The sequence below is a fragment of the Piliocolobus tephrosceles genome, chromosome 21, assembly GCF_002776525.5.
Source record: "Piliocolobus tephrosceles isolate RC106 chromosome 21, ASM277652v3, whole genome shotgun sequence".
Taxonomy (NCBI): domain Eukaryota; kingdom Metazoa; phylum Chordata; class Mammalia; order Primates; family Cercopithecidae; genus Piliocolobus; species Piliocolobus tephrosceles.
The window spans coordinates 11,621,197-11,644,138 of NC_045454.1; the positions used below are offsets into that span (position 1 = coordinate 11,621,197).

A 22,942-nucleotide genomic window follows, 5' to 3' on the forward strand; every position below is an offset into this window, starting at 1 on the left:
CCTGGACACAGCTCAATGTCACTGTCATAAAAGAGTTTCCCAAAAAAGAAGTGAGACTTTCCAGGTAAAAAGAGGTAAAAAGGCAGGTCATAGGCAACACTGGTGCTTTCAATGGACCCTGAATTTTTAAAAAGCAGCTACAAAGGATGTTTTAGGGAAAGCTGGGGAGAATTAAAATATTAACAGATGTCTAGAAATGCAGATGATTTATTTTTCACAGACTGGAGATGACCTTGACAATGACAGGCCTATCTGTCAATGTTTCCAGATTTTCCGGATGGCCCGTGGACTGTCTACCTTAATATTATCGCATCAATGATGAATTTCTAAGGTAGGACAATTCAACCGTGGTCATACAAGAGGACGTCTTTGTTTTTGGGAGATCCAGGTTTTTATGACTGCAACTTACTCTCATATGGGTTGGGGGAAAAAAAAAGTATACACATACAAATGCATATATAAGCAGACAGACACATTAAGTCAACGCATTAAAATGTTCACAAGTGGTGAATGTGGGTGAAGGGTAGATAGATGTTAACTGTACTGTTCTTTCAGCTCTCTGTAGGTTTAACAGTTTCCAAAATAAGCTGGGGAAAAGGTGTTAAGAAAATGCAGGAGGCACCCACTTCCAGTCAGAAGGCAGAAAAGCTACAAAAGACTGTCTCGCCCTAAAGATGAAAACAAGCCAAGCAAGCAACAAAATCAGATTGAAAGCCATCTGAGGGCTGGCAATGCAAAGGGACCTAAATTAATCAAAATGCAGACAGGACGAGCCTTTCCTCGGGGAAGGAGCCCACAGCTTTCATCCTGGTGCTTGGCGGGAGGGCGGGATGCCCTGGGGCTGCGCGTGAGGGGAAATGAGTGGAAGTTCATGACCATGTAGGGGCTGGCGTGACAGATGAGGACTCCAGGGAGCCCCAGCACAGCCCGCCTCTGCCCCCGCCAACTCCCTCACACGGGCTTCATGGAAGGTTGGGCACGAGGAAGTGAGGTGGAGAGAAACCTCCTGAGGTACAGAAGAGGGGTGAGACTGGAGAGCAGCGAACACCCCAGCGGCCCCACAGTAGTCTGACGGCAGGGCTGAATACCAGAGGTCTCCCACAGTTCCAAAACCTGGCGACTTTAAAACATAAAGACATCCCTGGAATTCTGCCAGGGCTAAGATCCCAAGGTCTGCTGAAGGGAAACTCCTAATTCTACTCTGAACACATTTAAAGCCAGTGGTAAAGAAACTCCAACAAAAGTTGCCCCTAAACTGCAGATGAGGTTCACACAGCCCCTCCCTCTTGTGGCTCAACAGAAGAAATGTGTGCCGTTTTCTTGTTTATTTGTTTTAAGACAGGGTCTCACTCTGTCACCCAGGCTGGAGTGCAGTAGCTTGATCACAGTTCACTGCAGCCTCAACCTCCCAGGCTCAGATGATCCTCCCCTCTCAGCCTCCCAAGTAGCCAGGACTAGAGGTGCCAACCACCATGCCTGGCTAATTTTTTTTTTTTTTTTTTTTGTAGAGATGGGGTTTCTCCAAGTTGCCCAGGCTGGTCTTGAATTCCTGGGCTCAAGCAATCTGCACACCTCGGCCTCCCAAAGTGCTAGGATTACAGGCCTGAGCCACGGTGCCCAGCTTAGGTGTGCCATTTTCTGAGGAAAATCTTTATTTACCTCAGTCTCTAATGTTCTTTTATACAAAATGCCTGGCATACAATAAAATTATAAGACACACGATGAACTGGTAACAGAGCAGACTCAGAGATGAACCAGATGATGGAACTACCAGAGACTTTAATTAAGATAACCATGGTAAACGTGTGAAAGGACTTGGTGGAAAAGGTGGACAATATGCATGAACACATGAGACACAGAGAAGAAAAGTCTATTAAAAAAAAACACAACTAAATGAAAATGCCACCATTAAAAAATACAATATAAGAAATAAATAATTCATTTGTTGGGCTTAACAGCAGTTACGAAGAATCAGTGAACATAAGGACAACTGAAGTTACCCAAACTGAAATACACAGAGGAAAAATCGTGAAAAGAATTTAAAAATTCAACTCATTAAAATCTAAGGAATCGTATCAAATGGTCTAAAAAGCATGTTATTAGCTTTCCAGACAGAGGAGAGTAGAAATGGGAAGAAACATAAGAAGAGATAATGGCTAAGAACTTTCCAAAACTAATGAAAGATATTAACCCACAGAGCAAAAAGGCTCAGTGAATACAGGATAGATGCAAAAAAAAAGCACATCAAAGCCCATCATAGTCAAACTACTAAAGACCAAAGATAAAATCTTAAAACCAGTGAAGAAAAAAACAGACTATAAGGAACAAAGATATGAATGATTGCTGAGTTCTCACAGAAACAATGGAGGTCAAAAGGCAATGGAAAAACACACACACACACACACACACACACACACACACACACACACACACATACATTTAAAGCACTGAAAGAAACAATGTCAACCTAGAATTCTACATCCAGCAAAGATACCCCTAAAAATGAAGACAAAATAAAAACATTTTCAGGAAGACCAAAGCTGAGAGAATTAGTCTACAGCAGATGTACACTGTAAGAAATGCTAAAAGTACTCAGGCAGAAGGGGCATGATACCAGATAGAAACCCACATATGGAAGAAGCAAGGAGTAAGAGAAAGGGTAAATATAAAAGACATTTTCCGTGTATTCATACATATGTTTCTTTAGAAGACTAGTGTCTATTTAAGGAAATGACAACAATGTATTTATAGCAGATGCATAAGCATGACAAGAGCACAAAGGCTGGGAGAAAATAAAAGGAATCACAATATTGTAAGATTCTTTTTTTTTTCTTTTGAGATGGAGTCTTGCTCTGTTGCCCAGGCTGGAGTGCAGTGGCACGATCTTGGCTCACTGCAACCTCCGCTTCCTAGGTTCAAGTGATTCTCCTGCCTCAGCCTTCTGAGCAGCTGGGATGAAAAGTGTATACCACCATGCCTGGCTAATTTTTGTATTTTTAGTAGAGACAGGGTTGTAGACATGGGGTTTTTGCCATGTTGGCCAGGCTGGTCTGGAACTCCTGACCCCAAGTGATTCACCTGCCTCGGCCCCCAAAACTGCTGGGATTATAGGCATGAGCCACTGCCTCAGGCCGTAAGATTCTTATATTGTCCATTAAGTATCATATTATTATTTGAAAGTAGAACAGGACAAGTTAAAGTTACACATTGTAATCTCTGGAGCAGCCTTTTTCATCCAGGGTTCCGGGAAACGATCACGCCTCACAAAAAATATTTCCTGTGATACCTGCTCAGTTCCCTCAAGGAGAGCACACAGATTCACAGGAGAGAAGTTAATTCACTGCGGATACAATGGATGCCTAAGGGAGTTAGGGCTTAATTCTTTCAATAGAGCCTCAGCTGAGAAGGGCTGCTCTAGAGCAACCACTGAACACTCCACCCCGCGCCACACACGTTCAAAAGTATAACAAAAATTTCAATAAAACAGATAAAATGAAATGCTAAAAGATTCCTGATTCACACAGAAGAAAGTCAAAGAAGGAGAAATGGGAAAAAAAAAAAAAAAAAAACAAATGGGACATATAGAAGAGAGATATCTAGACAGTAGATTGAAATGCAATCATATGATTGCTGATAGTTAAATATAAATGAACTAAACACTACAATTAACAGGTAAAGATTGGCCGGGAATGGTGGCTCACATCTGTAATCCCAGCAATTTAGGAGGCCGAGGCGGGTGGATTATCTGAGGTCAGGAGTTTGAGACCAACCTGACCAACACGGTGAAACCCTGTCTCTATTAAAAATACAAAAATGAGGCCAGGCATGGTGGCTCACGCCTGTAATTCCAGCACTTTGGGAGGCTGAGGCGGGTGGATCATGAGGTCAAGAGATCGAGATCATCCTGGCCAATGTGGTACAACCCCATCTCTACTAAAAATACAGAAGTTAGCTGGGTGTGGTGGCACACACCTGTAGTCCCAGCTACTCGGGAGGCTGAGGCAGGAGAATGGTGTGAACCCGGGAGGCAGAGGTTGCAGTGAGCTGAGATCCTGCAACCTAGGCAACAAGAGCGAAATTCTATCTCAAAAAAAAAAAAAAAGTAAGATTGTCCAACTGGATAAAAAGGCAAGACCCAGGTATATGCTGTTTATAAGAAAAACATTTTAAACATAAAGATACCAATGGGTTAAATACAAAAGGGTAGAAAAGTTATAGCATGCAAATATTAAGTGTAAAAATCTGGTTTAATGGATTTCAAGCCAAAAAGTACCAAAGTCACTTCATCATAATGAGTCAATTCATCAAGAAAGCATAACAATCCCAACTGTGTACCTAATAAAAATTTCAAAATACAGGAAGTAAAAACCTGAGAATTATAGGGAGAAATAGGCAAATCCACAAGTACAGTCAGAGCTTTTAACAGCCCCCCCAATAAATGATTGAGCAATTAGAAAAAAATAGGCTACAAAAGATTTTTAACAGCAGTCTCAACCATCTTGAACTAATTGACATTTATAGAGCCCTATGACTAATGACTGCAAAATACACACTATTTTCCAGTACATACTGCATGCGTGCCAAGACAGATCTAAAAATAGCCCCAATGGAATCATCCAGAGTGTGTTGTCTGACCAAATTAGAAATCAGTAACAGTAACATCTAGAAGTCCCCAAATATTTGGGAGTTAAACAATACCCTTCTCAATAACCTATGGACAAAATCAGAAACCATAAAGACAATTAGAAAAAAATTCTAAGTCAATGATAACGAAAATATGACATATCAAAATTCATGGGACGCAGCTAACGCACTGCCTGGAAGGAAATTTAGTTTTAAGTGCTTTGCTTAGAAGAAAACAGGTAAAATTAACAGCACTAAAGTTCATCTTCAGAAGCCAGAAGAAAGCAAATTAAGCCTCAAGCATGCATAGAGAATAATGAATGAAAAAATCAACGAAACAAAAAAGACAATCAATAGAGAAATTCAACATGAACAATGAAAACATGTTCACAAAAAGACCTGTCCAAGAAAGTCCATAGTGGCTTATACTTATAAAAGCTACAAAGTAGAAATAACCTAAATGTCTCTCAAAAGACTGCATAAACAAATCATGGGCTGTTCAGACAACGGAGGACTTGAGCTACTGATGCACACAACATCCATGTATGATTCCCACACACCGTGTCACATGAAAGAAGAGACACTAACTGTTCTAAGTCCATTTGACATTGACATGAAATTCAAAACCAGGCAGAATTAATTTACAGTGGTGAAAACTCAGATCGGTGGTTGTCCCTGGGACGGGAGTTAGGGCTGCCTAGAAAGGGGTCAAAGGGAGCTTTCTGGTTGATGGAAATGTTCTGTAACTTGTTTGGGCAGTGGGCACATAAAACTATAAAAACTCATGTAACTGGACACTTAAGATTTGTGTATTTTATTGTGCGTTAATTATACTTCAATTAAAAGTACAACCAGGAATGTGGACATTCCTCCTCCTCTCTTACCTTTAACAACGCGATCATCAACAGCTAACCCACACAGAGCACTAACCATGTGCTAGGCATTATTTGAAGCAATGATGTGGATTACACACAGTTACTCCTTACCACAGCCCTTGGTGGAGACGATATGATTATCTGTACTGTACAGGGGAGGAAATCAAAGTACAGAGAAGTGAAGCTATCTGCCCACAGGCACACAGCTAGTATGTGGGAAGGCAGAGATTTGAACCCAGGCCGCCTGGCTCTCTAGGATCTATCAAGTGGCAGCTTCCCACATGGCCTGCACACTCTGTAAGAATCACCTGCCTGTCAACCTGACTCACAAGAAGTCCGGCATCCTCACAACCAACCCAGGAGGTGGTGGATCTTGGCAGATCCCCAAAATTATGGTAAGGTCCCTGATAGGTCAGGGCAGGGGGCCTTGTCCAGATGGGATACCAGAGCCCGAGTCTCACTCAACCAGTTAACACCCTGTGGCCAGCTGCCCTCCTGGGTCGGAGGAGGGGGTGGTCTCAGGACTAGGAGCCACCATCAGGTCCCAAACAGCCTGCAACAACCAGCAGCCACAGCCGCCCAAGAGCCTGGGATGAGAACTCCAAGCAACAGACTCCGCTGCTTCTTCACCTTTCACCCTGACCTCTCTGGCCCTTTGTCCCTGCATCTGTCAAACGGCACTGCCTGCCACCGCCCCAAGCTGCTGTGGGATGAGATGAGATTCTGTGGGAAGTCCTCGGCACAGTGTCTGGCACACGACTCCCGCTCAGTGTTGGCTGTCGTGGCCGCCCTCCCCTGTCGTTTTGCTCAGTGCCCACGGCTGGCAGCACTGTGATGCCATCCAAGGGTTCCTGGGTGCCCGGTACCTGACAGGTGCATTACCTGGTAGGCGCATTTCCGGTGCAGTTTTTTCTGGTCCTTGTACCACTGCATGAGCTCCTTCATGAAAGTGATTGTCACTTTGCCATCCTCAAGCTTGGGTCCGCTGTACTCATCCTCAATGGCTGGGGTGTGAACGAGGGGGGGACACGAGAGTCAGTGACCACAGCCACTGTGAGTGGGGAAGAGGTTTCGCTCCCAGGGATGGGGCAAACCTGGCTCTGGACACACAGGTCGAGAGAGGGACGGAGCAAGTGAAGAGTCCCCTCCTGGGTCAGGTCTGGCCCAGAGGCCTCTTCCTGACCGCCCTCTCTTCCTTCACCCACCCCCTTTTACCCTATTCAGTTTTATGGCACTTAGCACTACTCATTTCGTGACTTGTTCATCATCTTATCTCCCTCCTAGAATATCAGCTCCATGAGGACAGGGAGGGCTTTGTTCACAGCTGTACCCCAGTGCCTAGGACAGTGCCTGGCACATAGGAGATGCTCAATAATCATCTGTGGGATGATCCAGAACAATCACTTGGATCTTCTCAGCACCTAGAGGTGAATCAGACACAGCCTGTGGGGCCTGTGCTACTACCCGGAGGGAGGGCCCGTGAACCGGCAGTGGGTCCGCGGCTCCCCAGTCTCGCTCACTGGGAAGCGTGAGGCCTAGCTTTGGGCTGTGGATGAAGTGCCCTGGAACACAGGCAGAGGAGCGACAGACAGCAGGCTGGGGACAGAACAAGGGGCCACCCCTGAGCCCACCCCCACCCCCAGGGAATGAAGAGGGCCCGCGTGGAATGTTCTGGGCTGGAGCATGGGGCGCCCGGGCCCGACTCACTCATGCTCTCGATGTCCAGCGAGTCTACCACGGAGCGCTTGTGCTCGTCGCCTGCGATGGCCCGCTCAAAGGCCTTCTGCTTCACAATCTTGTTGCACTCCTGGTATTTCATTTTGGCGTCCTTGTCGTGGGGCTTCACCTTGACCACCTGGTGGGGAGGGAAGGGGTGTGCACACTGAGGCTGAGGTGGGGGCACAGTGGCTGCCCCCAGGCTGCCCAGCCCTGGGTTCCATGAACACGGAAGTCAGACCGCCTGGGCGCCAGGTGCTGACGGTGCAACCCTGGACATGTTTAACCTCTGAGCCTTGGTTTCTGCACCCCAAAACTGGGCACAGCAAAGCTGCCGCACGGGTGCACTTCATCAATCTTAGCCAAGAGTGCGCTAAAATCAAACAACTGCCTGTCTGAGGGTTATGGGCTCAGCTTTGGGTGCCCTGTGAGAATCCCTGTGGGGCGAGCGGCGTCCCAAGCACACATCCTGATGCTACTATCGTGACTGCCAAGGCGGCAGGAGCATGAGAGGAAGGGCCTGGCCGGGTCTACAGTCACAGGAACAGCCCAGACTCACGCAAAGGGCCAATGACTTGCTGGACGACATGGGCTCCCCAAGCTCAGGTTACCTCATCTCTAACAGGGAGGTGATACAGGGCTCCCCTGCCAGGGCTGTGGGAAGGAATAAGTAACACATAAGGCCTGGCAAGCAGCAGGGGCAGGCGAGCAGCAGCACCGAGTGCTGTTACTTCCTTCGCTCACCCTCTGGGGAGGCCCGGGACAAAGGATTTCCCTGTTTTGTCCACTAAAGAGAGGAACTGAGGGTCACAGATCCCAGACACTGGGTTCAAATCCCAGCTCTGCAGGTCATGAGTTGGGTGACCTCAGGCAGGTGAGTCTGCCTCTGTGGCTCAGTTTCCCTCTGAGGTGGGACTGAGAACCGTATCTCGCTCAGAAGGCCACTGTGAGAGCTGCACGGGTGAATGCTTGTGAACCCTGCACAGTGGTGCCAGGTGAAAGGAAACTCCACGTGGGCGCCCACTGCTCTTCACCGTCCCCGTTCTGGGGCTGCTGCGCTGATGACTTGATCAGACGATAGGCGTGGGGCGTTCGGCTTTGGGACAGAGCAAGTTCCCAGTGAAGGGAGCCCTATCCCCTCCCGTCTCCCCATCTTATTTACTCCGATTCCTGCAAACTCGGATCTTCTAACCTGAAAAGCAGACTGGATTTGGGAGCTGGATTTGGATCCTGGCTCTGCTACTTACTTGCCGTGTGACTTTGGGCAAGTGACTTCACCTCTCTGAGTCTCAGTTTAGTCATGTAGACCCTGTCTGACCTGCCCACCAGCCTTAGCCTCCCCAGGAGCGGACCCCTACAGCTCCTGTGCCAGAGGACAGACTGGGAGGCCCCAGGGCCGGCCCTCAAGGAGCAGGGGTGGCCTCTGGTGGAAAGCCTGGCAGCGTGAGTCAGAAACCTCCGCAGAGACACCCACTGAGGGTCACAGATCCCAGACACTGGGTTCAAATCCCAGCTCTGCAGGTCATGAGTTGGGTGACCTCAGGCAGGTGAGTCTGCCTCTGTGGCTCAGTTGGTGTGCCCTGCAGGTTGGTGTGACAGAGGTGAGGGGTGAGGTTCATCCACGCTGGGAACAGGTGTGCGTGTCAAGCGGGGTGAGAAGAGCCCACGCCCAGCAGGCCACGGCCTCCTCCCTGTCTGGGCAGGCCCAGGGCACCCTGCCAGGCAGCTCCACCTGGGCTGTGGGTGGGTGTAAGGCAGGGGAGGAAGACAGCACCAGGCAGCCCCTGGCATCCTTCCCAATGGGGAGCGGTTATGTGCGCACACCCGGCTGGTGTCCAAATCAGCATGTGGCCTGGCCCATGCGGCTCCTCCCACCACCCTCTATACCTCCCAGCCAGACCACTCATGTCCCCAGCGTGCTGGCTCCAGGCCTTTGTGCAGGCTGCCTCTGCCCAGAGCACCTCATTCGCACCTCCACCTCCTCCTCCAGGTGTCAACCCCATTATCCCCTCCTCTAGGAAGTCCCAGAGGCTGGGTCAGGCACCTTCTCTGGGCTCCTAAAGGTCCCTGGGCTCCCTTGTTCCAGCCATGAGCCCTGCTGGGAACCGTTCTGTCCACCGCACTGGAAGGGGGCCCTGTGAGGGCAGGGCTGAGGCTCAGAAATAGCTGTGCTTGCAGCAGTGAATGAATCTCCCTTCTCTTCTTTCTCCAAACAAATGAATGAGTGACTGAGCATTTCCTCCCCACCAGTCTCCTATTCTCTGGGGGTGGGCGGGCTGGGAAGGAAGATGAAGGCAAACAATGACAGTGCAGGCAGGAGAAAGGGAGTGGGAATAGCAACAGGGGCAGTGGAAGCAGTAATAATACACAGCTCACTTCTGGAGTACTGACTATGCGCCTAATACCCTGTGAGCAATTCACTTGCTCATTTATCCTCCCTGCACCTCTACATGGCAGTGTTTTCACAATCCTCATCTGACAGACAGAAAACCAAGGCCCGGGGAGGTGAAGTTGCCCACCCAGAAGCCAGGATTCCCTTCTCTCCCAGGCTAACCTGTGCCCAAGTCCAGGCTCCTGATTTCCGCCATGCACGCTGGGAGGGGCTCCCCTTCTGCCACCTCCCCTCCCTGCTTAGGCCTCTCGTCCCCAGGGCACACTGCATGCCCTCCAGGGAGGCAGCGTGGGGCAGTGGTTATGAGCGCGGGCCCTGGGACTACGCCTCCTGGGTCTGAATCCAAGTCTGCCAGGGCAGGCGGCCTCACGTCTTAAGCCTCCCTCAGTTTCTAGAAAGTAGGGGTGGTGCCAGCACCCCCGGAGGGCTGTCGTGAGAACTTAATGCCAGGCGGCAGCAGGCAAGTGCTCATCCCAAGGCCCGCTGCTACTGCAGCTGCTGCGACGTGCGAGGTCTAGCTGGACAGTGAAGATGCCCCGCTGGGCTTCTGCTCCTATGGAAGATCATTCACTCCGGACCGGAGGGGACTCAGCTCCCGAAGGCCCACGGGGTCAGAACTTCACACGGAACTGTTCTTTTCTAAAGAAGTGGCATTTGGAGTGTATCAAGGTCAGTATTCTGACTGTGATATTCATGTAGTTATGCCAGATATACTTTTAGGGAAAACTGGGATTTCTACATTACTTCTTACAACTGCATGTGAATCCACAGTGCTAAGTAAACAAGCTGTTTCTAAAAGCATTACCTTCAGTGACGAATACTCATGGGTAATGATGTCTGGAGCTGGTGAAATGGTAACACGGGTTTACAATCCCCGAAGAAGCCCTGGGGGCTGCCTGTATTTGGGGATTGGGAATGTTTTTGGATTTTAGTAAAGTGACTTGGTGGATGGTCAGGTGCGGTGGCTCATGCCTAAAATCCCAGCACTGTGGGAGGCTGAGATAGGAGGATCACTTGAGCTCAGGAGTTCAAGACCAACCTGGACTACATAGTGAGTCCTGTCTCTAGAAAAAAATACAAAAACAAAAAGTTAGCCAGGTGTGGTGGTGCATGCCTGTAGTCCCAGCTACTTTGGGGGGCAGAGGCGGAAAGATTGCTTGAGCCCAGGTAAGGCCGCAGTGAGCCATGATCGTGCCATCGCACTCCAGCCTGGGTAACACAGTGAGATTCTGTCTCAAAAAAAAACCCAAAACAAAACAAAACAAAACAAAAAAAACCCCACGATTTGGTGTACATGCTCTAGCACAGGACACCCCCAGCAGGTCCAGGGCAGTACCTAGCAATCACACGCACACATACATGGCCATTTCTGCAGCAAAACCTCCAGACATGCCACTGGAGAGTAATCAAGACCACCAGCAGCTTCTTAGTAGTTCAGGTCAGGTTTTGCCACTGAATGAGTTGCCCAAACTTAGCAGAACTGTTCTTCAGAACTGCTTGGCTTTTAAAACTGAGGGTGAGGGATGATAGAGCAGCATCAAGATCCCTCGTGGAGTGGACCCACAGTACAAAGTGTAACAGGGCATTCTGAGTATCTCCAACATGCAGACAATGAGCTGCAGCCCAGGCGGGAGCCGTGCCCACCTGAGGCATGCAGGCAGCTGGGGGAAGTCAGGTTTCCAGGGCAGGAAATGCCGCTGCCCAGTGACAGCCTGAAGCCTGACATGAGGGTTTTCACCCTATGGGGTTAGTTTCTGGTGAATGAGTCTGGCAAGTTACACCCAGCATTCTCTGGATAATAAGTCAGAGGAGAGAGCACCAAGGTGCACTGCCTGAACTAAGGGTGAGTGCTGTGCCGAGAAACTCGGACCCGCTGCGCATGCCCTGCTTACGGCCTGACTCTGGGACAGAGCTGTCACCTCCTGGCTGTGCAACCTCATGGAGGGAACTACCCTCTGGGCCTTGGTTTCCTCACCTATAAACCAGGGATAAAGAAAGTCTCCATTGTGCAGGATAGCTGTGAAGATGAAATGAGTTATTACTGCATGAAGGTCACGACCTGGGCCATGGCGAGTGCTGGATTAAACAGCGGTTGTGACGATTCCTGTTACTTTCACAGATCCATGCTGCAGATGTACAGGCACCAGTATTCGCTTGCAAGGCAACACGCATTTCTAACTGTGCTGGACTCTGCTGGAAGGAACCCAAAGCCATGGAACAAAAACCAGGAGATCCCAGGAAGGGCTAGGGAGTGCAGAAGGAGTCCCCAGATCTGGCCTAAGTCTGCACCCAAGTTCCAAGCATAGACAGGAAAGAAGAACACAGGCGTGTCTTCTGGAAAAGGACCCAATGAGGGGCAGATCCATCATGCGAGTCAGGGTTCTCCAGAGAGACAGAACCAGTGAGAGAGAGAGACACACACACAGGCCGGGCACGGTGGCTCACACCTGTAATCCCAGCACTTTGGGAGGCCGAGGCGGGTGGATCATGAGGTCAGGAGATCGAGACCATCCTGGTTAACTCGGTGAAACCCCATCTCTACTAAAAAAACAAAAAAAAATTAGCCGGGTGAGGTGGCGGGCACCTGTAGTCTCCACTACTTGGGAGGCTCAGGCAGGAGAATGGCGTGAACCCGGGAGGCGGAGCTTGCAGTGAGCTGAGATCGCGCCACTGCACGCCAGTCTGGGCGACAGAGTGAGAGACACATATACAGTCATGAGCTGTATTGTGGGGAAAAGAGATCAGCCTGTTACTGTGTCTATATAGAAGGAAGTAAACATAAGAGACTCCATTTAGTTCTGTATTTGAAATGCTGTTAATCTGTGACCCTACCCCCAACTTTGTTCTTGCAAGAGACATGTGGTGTGGTGACTCAAGGTTTAATGGATATTGGGCTGTGCAGGATATGTCTTTGTTAAACAAGTACCTGAAGGCAGCTTGCTGGTTAAAAATCCTGCCCGTCCCTGGGCAATGGAACATCTCGGTGTAAAACCCATTGTGTCCTTTGTTTACTGAGCAAGGAGAAAACCGCCTTTAGGAATAAGGTGGGGCTTGCTGGAGCAATACTGCTAAAAGGTTTATGGAAATGTTCGCATATACATCTCAAGGCACAGCATTTTCCTTTTAACTTATTCATGTTACAGGGATTTTTGTTCTTATGTCTTACTGCTGATTTCCTCCCTACAATGATCCTATTTTCTAGCTACTCCCTTATCTTTTAGATGGTAAAGATAATTATCAATAAATACTAAGGGAACTCAGAGGCCGGTGCCAGTGTGGGTCCTCTGAAAACACAGCACTGGCCCCCTGGGCCCCGCTTTTCTTTCTCTATACCTTGTCTCTGTGTCTTTATTTTTTTCTCAAGTCTCTCGTCCCACCTAACGAGAAGCACCCACAGGTGTGGAGGGGCAGGCCACCCCTTCACTGTATAATGACGTTTCAGTCAACAGTGGCCCGCATATACGAGTGTGGTCCCAGAAGATAAACATGCTGAAAATAGTCCTACGGCCTGGTGACAGCGCAGCTATAGGAGTGTCTTAGCGCAACGCCATGAATCACACAAATCCATGATGAAAACAGAAGCCAAGCAAACCACCATGGACATTTTTCTGAAAACAACACCACCTTCTCAAGGGCCTCACACAGGTCCTTCAGGGCTATCCAGAAGGCACTGTCACCCTAGCTGACAGCTCCACGCGTATGACAGCCCCAGAGGACCTTCCAGTGGGACGGGGTGTGGAGATGGGAGAGAGCGATATTGATCTCCTGACCCTGTGTAGGCCTAGGCTAATGTCTGTGTTCGTGTCTTCGTTTTTAACAAAAAAGTTTAAAAAGCAGAAGAAATGTTTTTTTCAACAGAACTTACAGAATAAGGATATAAATATTTCTGTACAGCTGTACATCTGTGTTTTAAGCTAAGTGTTATTACAAAAAAGTGAGAAAGTTTTAAAAAATTAAAAAGTTTATAAAGTAAGTTACAGTAAACTAGGTTAATTTATTATTGAAGAACCAAAACTTTTTAAAAATAAATTTTAGTAGAATCTAGTGTACAGTGTTTATGAAGCCTACAGACACATACAGTACTGTCCTAACCTTACATTCACTCACCACTCACTCACTGACTCACCCAGAGACATTTCCAGTCCTACAAGCTCTATTCATGGTAAGTGCCCTCAACAGGTATACTAGATTTTATCTTTTTCTTTCTTTTTATCCTTTTTTTTTTTTTTTGAGATGGAATCTTGCTCTGTTGCCCAGGCTGGAGTGCAATGGCTTGATCTTGGCTCACTGCAACCTCTGCCTCCCAAGTTCAAGCAATTCTCCTGACTCAGCCTCCCAAGTAGCTGGGATTACAGGCGCCCGCCACCACGCCTGGTTAATTTTTGTATTTTTAGTAGAGATGGGATTTCACCATGTTGGCCAGGCTGGTCCTGAATTCCTGAACTTGTGATCTGCCTGCCTCAGACTCCCAAAGTGCTGGGATTACAGGCATGAACCACCGTGTCTGGCCTATTTCATCTTTTTTTTTTTTTTGAGACAGAGTCTCGCTCTGTTGCCCAGGCTGGACTGCAGTGGAGTGATCTTGGCTCACTGCAAGCTCCGCCTCCCAGGTTCATGCCATTCTCCTGCCTCAGCCTCCAGAGTAGCTGGGACTACAGGTGCTCGCCACTACACCCGGCTAATTTTTTGTATTTTTAGTAGAGACAGGGTTTCACCGTGTTAGCCAGGATGGTCTCAATCTCCTGACCTTGTGATCCACCCACCCTGGCCTCCTAAAGTGCTGGGATTACAGGCATGCGCCACCGCGCCTGGCCCTATTTTATCCCCGTTCTACGTTCAGATGCACAAATACTTACCGTTGTGCTATAGTTGCTGCAGCACTCAGCACAGTAACATGCTATACAGGCGTGTAGCCTAGGAGCACTCGGCCATGCCACCTAACCTAGGTGTGTATGTAACATCCAGGTTTGTGTAAGCACACTCTATGGTGCTCACACAATGAAATCACCTAACAACACATTTCTCAAAAAGTACCTGTTGTTAAGCAATGCATGACTGTACCTATGCATGCAGATATACATGAGAGGGTGTTTATTAGGAGAATTGCCTCACTCCACACTGTCTTACCAATAAGTACAGAGTAGCTGCTTCATGCTCACTAGGTCCAATTAGTAAAATGTCATCAGTGTCGTGGACCAGTGTGATAGCTTGCAGAAGGGAAGCGTGATCAGTATCTCCACGAAGGAATACTACCCTACCAAAAACAAGAGCAAAATAATGTCTTTTGTAGACTTGGATGGAGTTGGAGGCCATTATTCTACGTGAAATAACTCACTAATGGAAAATCAAATACTGTATGTTCTCATTTGTAAGTGGGAGCTAAGCTATGGGTAAGCAAGGCATACAGAGTGGTATAACGGAAACTGGAGACTCAGCAGGGGGAGGGTGGGAGAAGGTGAGGGGTAAAAATCTATGTTCTGGGTGCAGTGTACGGTACTCGGGTGACGGGTGCACTAAAATCTCAGACTTTGCCACTACACAATTCATCCATGTCACTAAAACCACATGTACCCCAAAAGCTATTAAAACAAAAATATAGCAAATTAATAACAATTTTCATAAACAATGTTTTAAAAAGCAAAGATCCCTGTGAGGGAAACTGTGACCCAGGGCTGAAGGACGGATACGTCCTGGAGGCAGGCAGCGAGGGTGTGGCGCTGGCCTTGCCAACTGAAAGCAAACTGCTTCTGGTGGGTCTCACAGACAGGGATGGAGAAGGGACACCTGCCATGTCAGAAGCTGCACGGCAGGTCCAGGAGATGCGTTCACCTGCTCGAGCAATGAAACCGCACAGTATAGCAGCTGCAACTGAGGTCACCACCTGCTGAGCTTACGATAATCCCCTGCCATTCTCCAGGATGCAGCCGTCTTCTGCACAGGCCAAACAGGAGAGCAGAGTGGGGACATGGTAAAGATCTCCGCCCCCGCATCTTTCAAGTCTTTGATGGTGGCACTAATCTCTACAATCTCCAGGGATGTGCTGCTGTTTTTGATTTACAATTTTCCTAGGTAGAGGCAGCTCTATGGCTTCCATTTAGCCTTTCCCACCATAACGGCTCTTACTCCACAGCTTAGGGAACCCACGTGGGGATTTTCCGCCAGCTGCTGAGTACACTTATTCCAACTGTGCAGCTGGAACAGGGGAAGTAACCACAGGAGGGGTCCAGGGACCCACTCAACCCACTGAGAGTCGGACCTGAGCTAAAACTCCATTGATCACCAGGCCCTCTATAAGCCCTTATTCTGACTGAGGCGCAACAGTCAGATTATTCTAATGGTGGATTTCCTTCTGTGTTCCTGACAGACATCTCGCCTTCAGCAGCTGAGTGCTGACACTTGGCCCCTGCCTCTCCCGGATCTAATTGTTCCCACTGCATGTAAGTTTTACAGCTAAGTGACTGTGGTTCCCACCGTAAGGTCCAGCCTGCAGAGAGGGGCAACCAGGGATGCTGGGGCCCCCTCACAAATCTGCTTCTCAAAGTATTGGTAAAAGGTGTGTTCTCTGGACCCTCCAGTGTGGGTGAGTGGGTTTTAAGTGACAAATCCACTTATGCATTCCAATTTCCCTAAGCCTTTGAATCCCATCCCAAGAGAGACCGGGCATCTCCAGCTCACTCCTGGTGGGCCGCCTTCTGATCCCTGCCTGTTTCAGTCAGACTGTCAGCATCTTCTCAAACTCCCCGAGCTGCAACATTACATGCAGAATCTGGGGAAGAGGGGTTGGGGAAGATGTTGGGGTGACTCTGCAGTTCTAGCCAAGGGAGAAATACGCTGGTACAGTAATTATAAATTTTATTTCTCTCTTTCTTTCCCCTACCTGATGTAGTGGTCCTAGCACCAAGGGTATATACCTACAGTGCTGGAAGCAGGGATAATTCCTAAGAAACCTTAACTATGTTTTTAAACCTTCTGTCAGAATTCCCAAGGGCCGGATGGGAGTGGGTTGTGCTTTCACACCATCTGGCGAAACTGGGGCTAACAGTGAATGCGGTTATATAGCCTGGTGGTAAAAATAGCCCACTAGTCCCGCACCTATGTAACCATACCCTATCCGAATGGAAGTGATCTGAGGGGAGGCATCTGCTAGATTAGAGGGCTGCCTACGACCCAGACCCAGCAATGTGGCCAATTCCAATGTCCCTTCAAAAAGGGTGGGTATGAGAAAGAAAAATTATCTGGTGAGCCCCTTTAAATGATCAGACCCAGAGAGGCACTGGAATAAGACAGCAGTCTCATCCCACTCCTCACTTCAGAGAAGTACTCATCCCCCGAAGCCACGTGCTATGTGGACTCTAGACGGCCACGAACCACAGACACCGTAACTCACACCCTCTAGTTCCACAATGGATGGGCAATTATTAATCAATGTTATTTCTATAAACCAATGATATTTCCTGAAAAACATCTTTTATAATCATCCCTCTTCTCATTTGTCCTTTTTTTGCTTTAAAAGCTCAAGCAGGCCAGGCATGGTGCCTCACACCTGTAATCCTAGCACTTTGGGAGGCTGAGGCAGAAGTCCAGCAGTTCGAGATCATCCTGGGGAACACAGCAAGACCCCATCTCTACAATAAAGAAAAAAAATTGCCAGGCATGGTGGCATGCACCTGCAGTCCCAGCTACTTGGGAGGCTAAGGTGGGAGGATCACTTGGGCCCAGGAATTTGAGGCTGCAGTGAGCAATGATGGTGCCACTGCACTCCAGCCCGGGTGACAGAGTGAGATTCTGTCTCCAAAAATAAACCAAAAACCCTCAAGCCTCTCCCTTGTTCTCCAGTGCTCTTCCCAAGGTAACCTGAAGTGCTTCCAGGGCTGCAATTCTCTCAACCTTGGCCCAAATAAACTCTATGTTAATTCTGCCTCAGTTTCTTTGGTTACGTCAATGTTTCCTGGCCCTGTGAGCAGGATTCAGAGGTACCCCCTTGGACACTGGGTGCCCCTGGACTTGATGCTCAGTACCAGAACAAACCCACTGTGTTCCTCCAGCTCCACAGGTCTCACTGGGGCAAAAGGGTGAGTGCTCCTGAATCTGGACCCCCTCTCTTGTCAGGTGAGGTCTAGACTTTATTTGAGTGGTTCTTTCTACCTGTCTTTTTCTAGAAGGAAGGTTTCCATCTTTGTCTACAAGCAAGGGACTCTGGTTTCAGGGGGAACAAAGGAAACTGCCTTCTCCACCACTGCTTCACAGCAGGAGGCCCAGGTCATGGCCCTGGCATTCTGGCACTAGTGGCTGCACTTCTGGGCTGAAATTACACAGCATGCTTTTTAAATTGCAGCTGCTTCCAACTAAGCTGCATGAGTGTAAGTCTTCTTGCCCCAAAGAGAAGAGAAAATAGACCCCTCTGACCCACTGGATTCTTTAGGCAACCAGAGACTTTGCAGAGGTATAGGGACGTTTTTCCATGCATGACGTGTTGGAGTCTTAAAAGGCCTCCCATTAGGAGAAGACCAGTAAGGACTCTAGCTCAGCTGGAAACGTATGAACAAGGGACTGGTCACTCTGATACCTGAAGCACTCTGCTGCCACAAGGTGATAAGAGATTCCAAGACACATAAGAACACAATTCACAGGCCGGGTGCAGTGGCTCACACCTGCAATCCCAGCACTGTGGAGGCCGAGGCGGTTGGATCATGAGGTCAGGATCTCGAGACCATCCTGGCTAACTCGGTGAAACCCCATCTCTACTAAAAATACAAACAAATTAGCCAGGCGTGGTAGCGGGTGCCTGTAGTCCCAGCTACTTGGGAGGCTGAGGCAGGAGAATGGCGTGAACCCGGGAGGCAGAGCTGGCAGTGAGCCGAGATCACACCACTGCACTCCAGCCTGGGTGACACAGCGAGACTCCGTCTCAAAAAAAAAAAAAAAAAAAAAAAAGAACACGATTCACCGGACACCTGGAAGACTGACAAAGCAGCACACCTCATCCCTTGACCCAATATACTGTCCTGGCCTTGGTCACTTTTGAGAAGGAAATTCTAAAATTGTAGGAGGCTGGGTGTGGTAGCTCATGCCTGTAATCCCAGCACTTTGGGAGGCCGAGACAGGTGGATCACTTGAGGTCAGGTGTTTGAAACCAGCCTGGCCAACAACGTGAAACCCCGCCTCTACTCAAAACACAAACATTAGCTGGGTATGGTGGCTCATGCTTGTAATCTCAGAACTTTGGGAGGCCGAGGTGGGTGGATCACTTGAGGCCAGGAGTCTAAAACCAGCCTGGCCAACATCATGAAACCCCATTTCTACTAAAAACACAAAGAGTAGCTGGACGTGGTGGCTCACGCCTGTAATCCCAGCTGCTTGGGAGACCAAGGCAGGAGAGTTGCTTGAACCCAGGAGGTGGAGGCTGCAGGGAGCTGAGATTGCGCCACCCCAGGCTGGGTGACAGAGCGAGACTCCATCTCAAATAAATAAATAAATAAATAAAATTATAGGAAACTGCTCATTGAAACTGAGCTTTGCCTTAAGGGACAGCACCCCTGCCCCGGCCCCAAAACACCAGCTGGATTTATGTCTGATACCTACGGAGCTCCATCCTGCAAATACCTAGGTAAATGGACCCAGTGGCATGAGATACCCCAAAGTGCAATGGCCCAAGTGAGGGTCTTTTGAAATTCCTAATGTATTTGTGCACACAATTGGAAAAGGCAGGATTTCGAACCAGACAAATCTAATGGAGACCTACTTCCTGTTTGTCCTGGCTGTAATCTCATAAGAGATTTGAAAGGTACAATTATTATTTTTTTTAGGAAACTCCCCCAGAAAACCCTTTAAATGCTCAAACTGTCTGCTGAACTTTGCTATAAGATTTACAAAAGACAAACAGCTTTAAATAATGATTATCCTAGACCTCTAATAAACAAATATGCCCCACCTCCCAAACTAAACTCCTTGATGTGAATTTCAAAAAGGGAAAGCCAAGAAACAGGTAGGTTTGCTATTTCTTTAAAAAAATTTTTTTGAGACTAGAGAAGAGGTCTTGCCATATTGCCCAGGATTCTGGCCTCAAGTGATCTTCCTGCCTCAGTCTCCCAAAATACTGGGAATACAGGTGTGAGCCACCGCATCTGGCCGAACGTTTGCTATCTGCCTGGCTAAAACCTGATTAAAAGTTTTTAAAGAGCTCTACAGTCAAAAGCTGACTTAATTAAAAGCTGATATTTGGCTACATATGTATGCACACACATACACACACACGTATATATATATATATTTTTTGACGCTTCTGATTTCCTCTCTTCTTCAACTACTCCTAACTATACGCAATCCCCTTTTCTTCTTGTTGACATGATTTTTGCCAAGGATAATGTAAAACTTAATTGCTTTATGGAAAACAAGATCTCCTTGACTGGCTCCTCCAAGTCTTGTTCTTTGATGTACCTCTGTCCATCCCTCCTTCCTCTTGCCACCTTTGGTATCACATGAGGGAGCCTCTGTTTATCCTCATGGAGCCCCAAGCATTGTGGGTAAACAGGCTCCTCTCAGGTCTAAAGCTCTATTCTGTTTCACACAGAACTCCTCGACATCTGTGACCTGTCGATACATACATGTGTACAACATGTGTGCTATATGTTGTGTCTACATACAGTTATGTCTATACATGTTTTCGTATATCATCTACATGATACAAAATTAAAGATAAATGGGTGCTCACAGAAGGTAAGCCTAGGCCAGGCGCAGTGGCTCACGCCTGTAATCCCAGCACTCTGGGAGGCCGAGGCAGGCAGATCATAAGGTCAGAAGGTCGAGACCATCCTGGCCAACATGGTGAAACCCCATCTCTACTAAAAATACAAAAATCAGCCAGGCATGGTAGCATGCGCCTATAGTCCCAGCTACTCGGGAGGCTGAGTCAGGAGAACTGCTTGAACCTGGGAGGCAGAGATTGCAGTGAGCTGAGATCACGCCACTGTACTCCAGCCTGGGTGACAGAGCGAGACTCCATCTCAAAAAAAAAAAAAAATTATTTTACAATCAGCTACTGTCAAAATTTGCTGCTTCTTCAAGGAAATTCACAGAAAAGACCATGATAAGTATTCTTGAATACTGGTTTCTGATAACTCTGGGGATTATACCATTGAACTAGGTAAAAACTTTCAGAACTCTAACAAAAAAATGATGGTTCATGAACACAATATCAAGTAGAGCAAGAATTAATTACTTGTTCATAGGCCTGAACTGATAGAAGACTGAAATGGTTTTTCCGGCTTTTTGTTTGAAACAGTGCTGATTCCTCTTTTCAAAATTTTTTTTTTTAATTTTTTGAGACAGGGTCTCACTGTTGCCCAGGCCGGAGTGCAGTGTCGCAGTCTTGGCTCACTGCAACCTCCGCCTCCCAGGTTCAAGCAATTCTCCTCATGCCTCAGCCTCCCGAGTAGCTGAGATTACAGGCATGCACCAACAAGTCCAGTTATATTTCTTTTTCATTTTACTTTAAAACATAATAATAACTTTCTTTTAATAGAGGCAGGGTTTCACTGTGTTGCCCAGGCTGGTCTTGAATGCCTAGACTCAAGTGATTCTCCTGCCTTGGCTTTCCAAAGGGCTGGGATTACAGGCGTGAGCCACCACACCTGGCTGGGTAAAGTATATTTTGGTGAGCAAAATTGAAACATTTACCTTTCTCTCTACCTGATTTCTCCAGAATTCACAAACTATTCATGAATATATTTTATGGCAATATAGTTATTTGCATAAGAAAACAATAAGACTCTGTTTCCTTTTGTAACAGGACACACTGAAAACACTGGTTATTTTACCAAGGCTTTTTGACTGGAATAGCATATTTTCAGATATGACCTGACTGCTTTCAAAGATTGGGATTGACTTTATAAATCCAACGACCTGGAAAAACAGTGGCCTGGTTTGTTACATACATAGTTCCCTTACAAGGTCCCTGACCTTTCAGTAAGTAAAGAATGTTATGGGCCAGGCACGGTGGCTCATGCCTGTAATTCCAGCACTTTGGGAGGTCAAGGCAGGTGGATCACAAGGTCAGGAGTTCGAGACCGGCCTGGCCAATATGGTGAAACCCCATCTCCACTAAAAATAGAAAAAAAAATTAGCCGGGTGTGTCGGTGCATACCTGTAATCCCAGCTGAGGGAGGCTGAGGCAGGAGAACTGCTTGAACCTGGGGGTGGAGGCTGCAGTAAGCCAAGATTGCACCACCGCACTCCAGCCTGGGTGACAGAGTGATAGAGACACAGCGAGACTCCAAGACTCAGTCTCAAAAAAAAGGAATGTTACTTTGTTATTTTGCTGGTGGCTCAAGCCTGTAATCCCAGCACTTTGGGAGGCTGAGGCAGGCAGACTGCTTGAGCCCAGGAGTTCGAGACCAGCCTAGGTAACATGGTGAAACCCTATTTCTACAAAAAAATAAAAAAATTAGCTGAGCTTCATGGCACATGACTGTAGTTCCAGCAACTAGGGAGGCTGAGGTGAGAGTATCGCTTGGGCCCGGAGAGTCGAGGCTGCAAGTGAGCCACGATTGCACAACTGCACTCCAGCCTGGGTGACAGAGCAAGAACCTGTCTCAAAAAAAAAAAAAGTCATTTTCTGACAGGCCTAGGAACCTCAAGATATTCTGGGATCTCGGGAAGAAAGGAATTCACCTAATTTGTAAGGTATAGGCAGAGTCTGATGGTGAATATTTGGTTTGGCTTTACAGCTTCAAAAGGCTTTTAAAAGTCCAACCTAGGTCAGAAGAGGTGGCTCATGCCTGTAATCCCAGCACTTTGGGAGGCCGAGGTGGGTGGACCATGTGAAGTCGTGAGTTCAAGACCAGCCTGGCCAACATGGTGAAACCCCGTCTCTACTAAAAATACAAAAATTAGCTGGACGTGGTAGCACATGCCTGCAATTCCAGCTACTCAGGAGGTGAGGCAGGAAAACTGCTTGAACCCAGGAGGTGGAGGCTGCAGTAAGCCGAGATCTCACCATTGCACTCCAGCCTGGGTGACAGAGCGAGACTGTTAAAAAACAAACAAAAAGGCCGGGCACGGTAGCTCGCGCCTGTAATCCCAGCACTCTGTGAGGCTGAGGCCGGTGGATCACCTGAGGTCAGGAGTTCAAGCCCAGCCTGGCCAACGTGGTGAAACCCCGTCTCTAGTGAAAACACAAAAATTAGCCGGGTGAGTGGCTGCATGCGGTGACTCACGCCTGTAATCCCAGCACTTTGGGAGGCCGAGGCGGGTGGATCACGAGATCAGGAGATAGAGACCATCCTGGCTATCACGGTGAAACCCCATCTCTACTAAAAATACAAAAAATTAGCCGGGT

At 47.9% G+C, this 22,942-nt stretch overlaps 1 protein-coding gene across 1 annotated transcript in view; it reads right to left on the reverse strand.

Moving 5' to 3' along the window:
- Nucleotides 1-22,942, reverse strand: part of PPP5C (protein phosphatase 5 catalytic subunit) — a 37,433-nt gene that overhangs the window by 7,948 nt on the left and 6,543 nt on the right. The window contains exons 2-3 of the mRNA XM_031934753.1: nt 7,206-7,353; nt 6,381-6,502 (exon numbers count right to left, since the gene is read on the reverse strand). Coding sequence (XP_031790613.1) covers nt 6,381-6,502; nt 7,206-7,353 — 270 coding nt within the window. The remainder of the gene's footprint in view (nt 1-6,380; nt 6,503-7,205; nt 7,354-22,942) is intronic.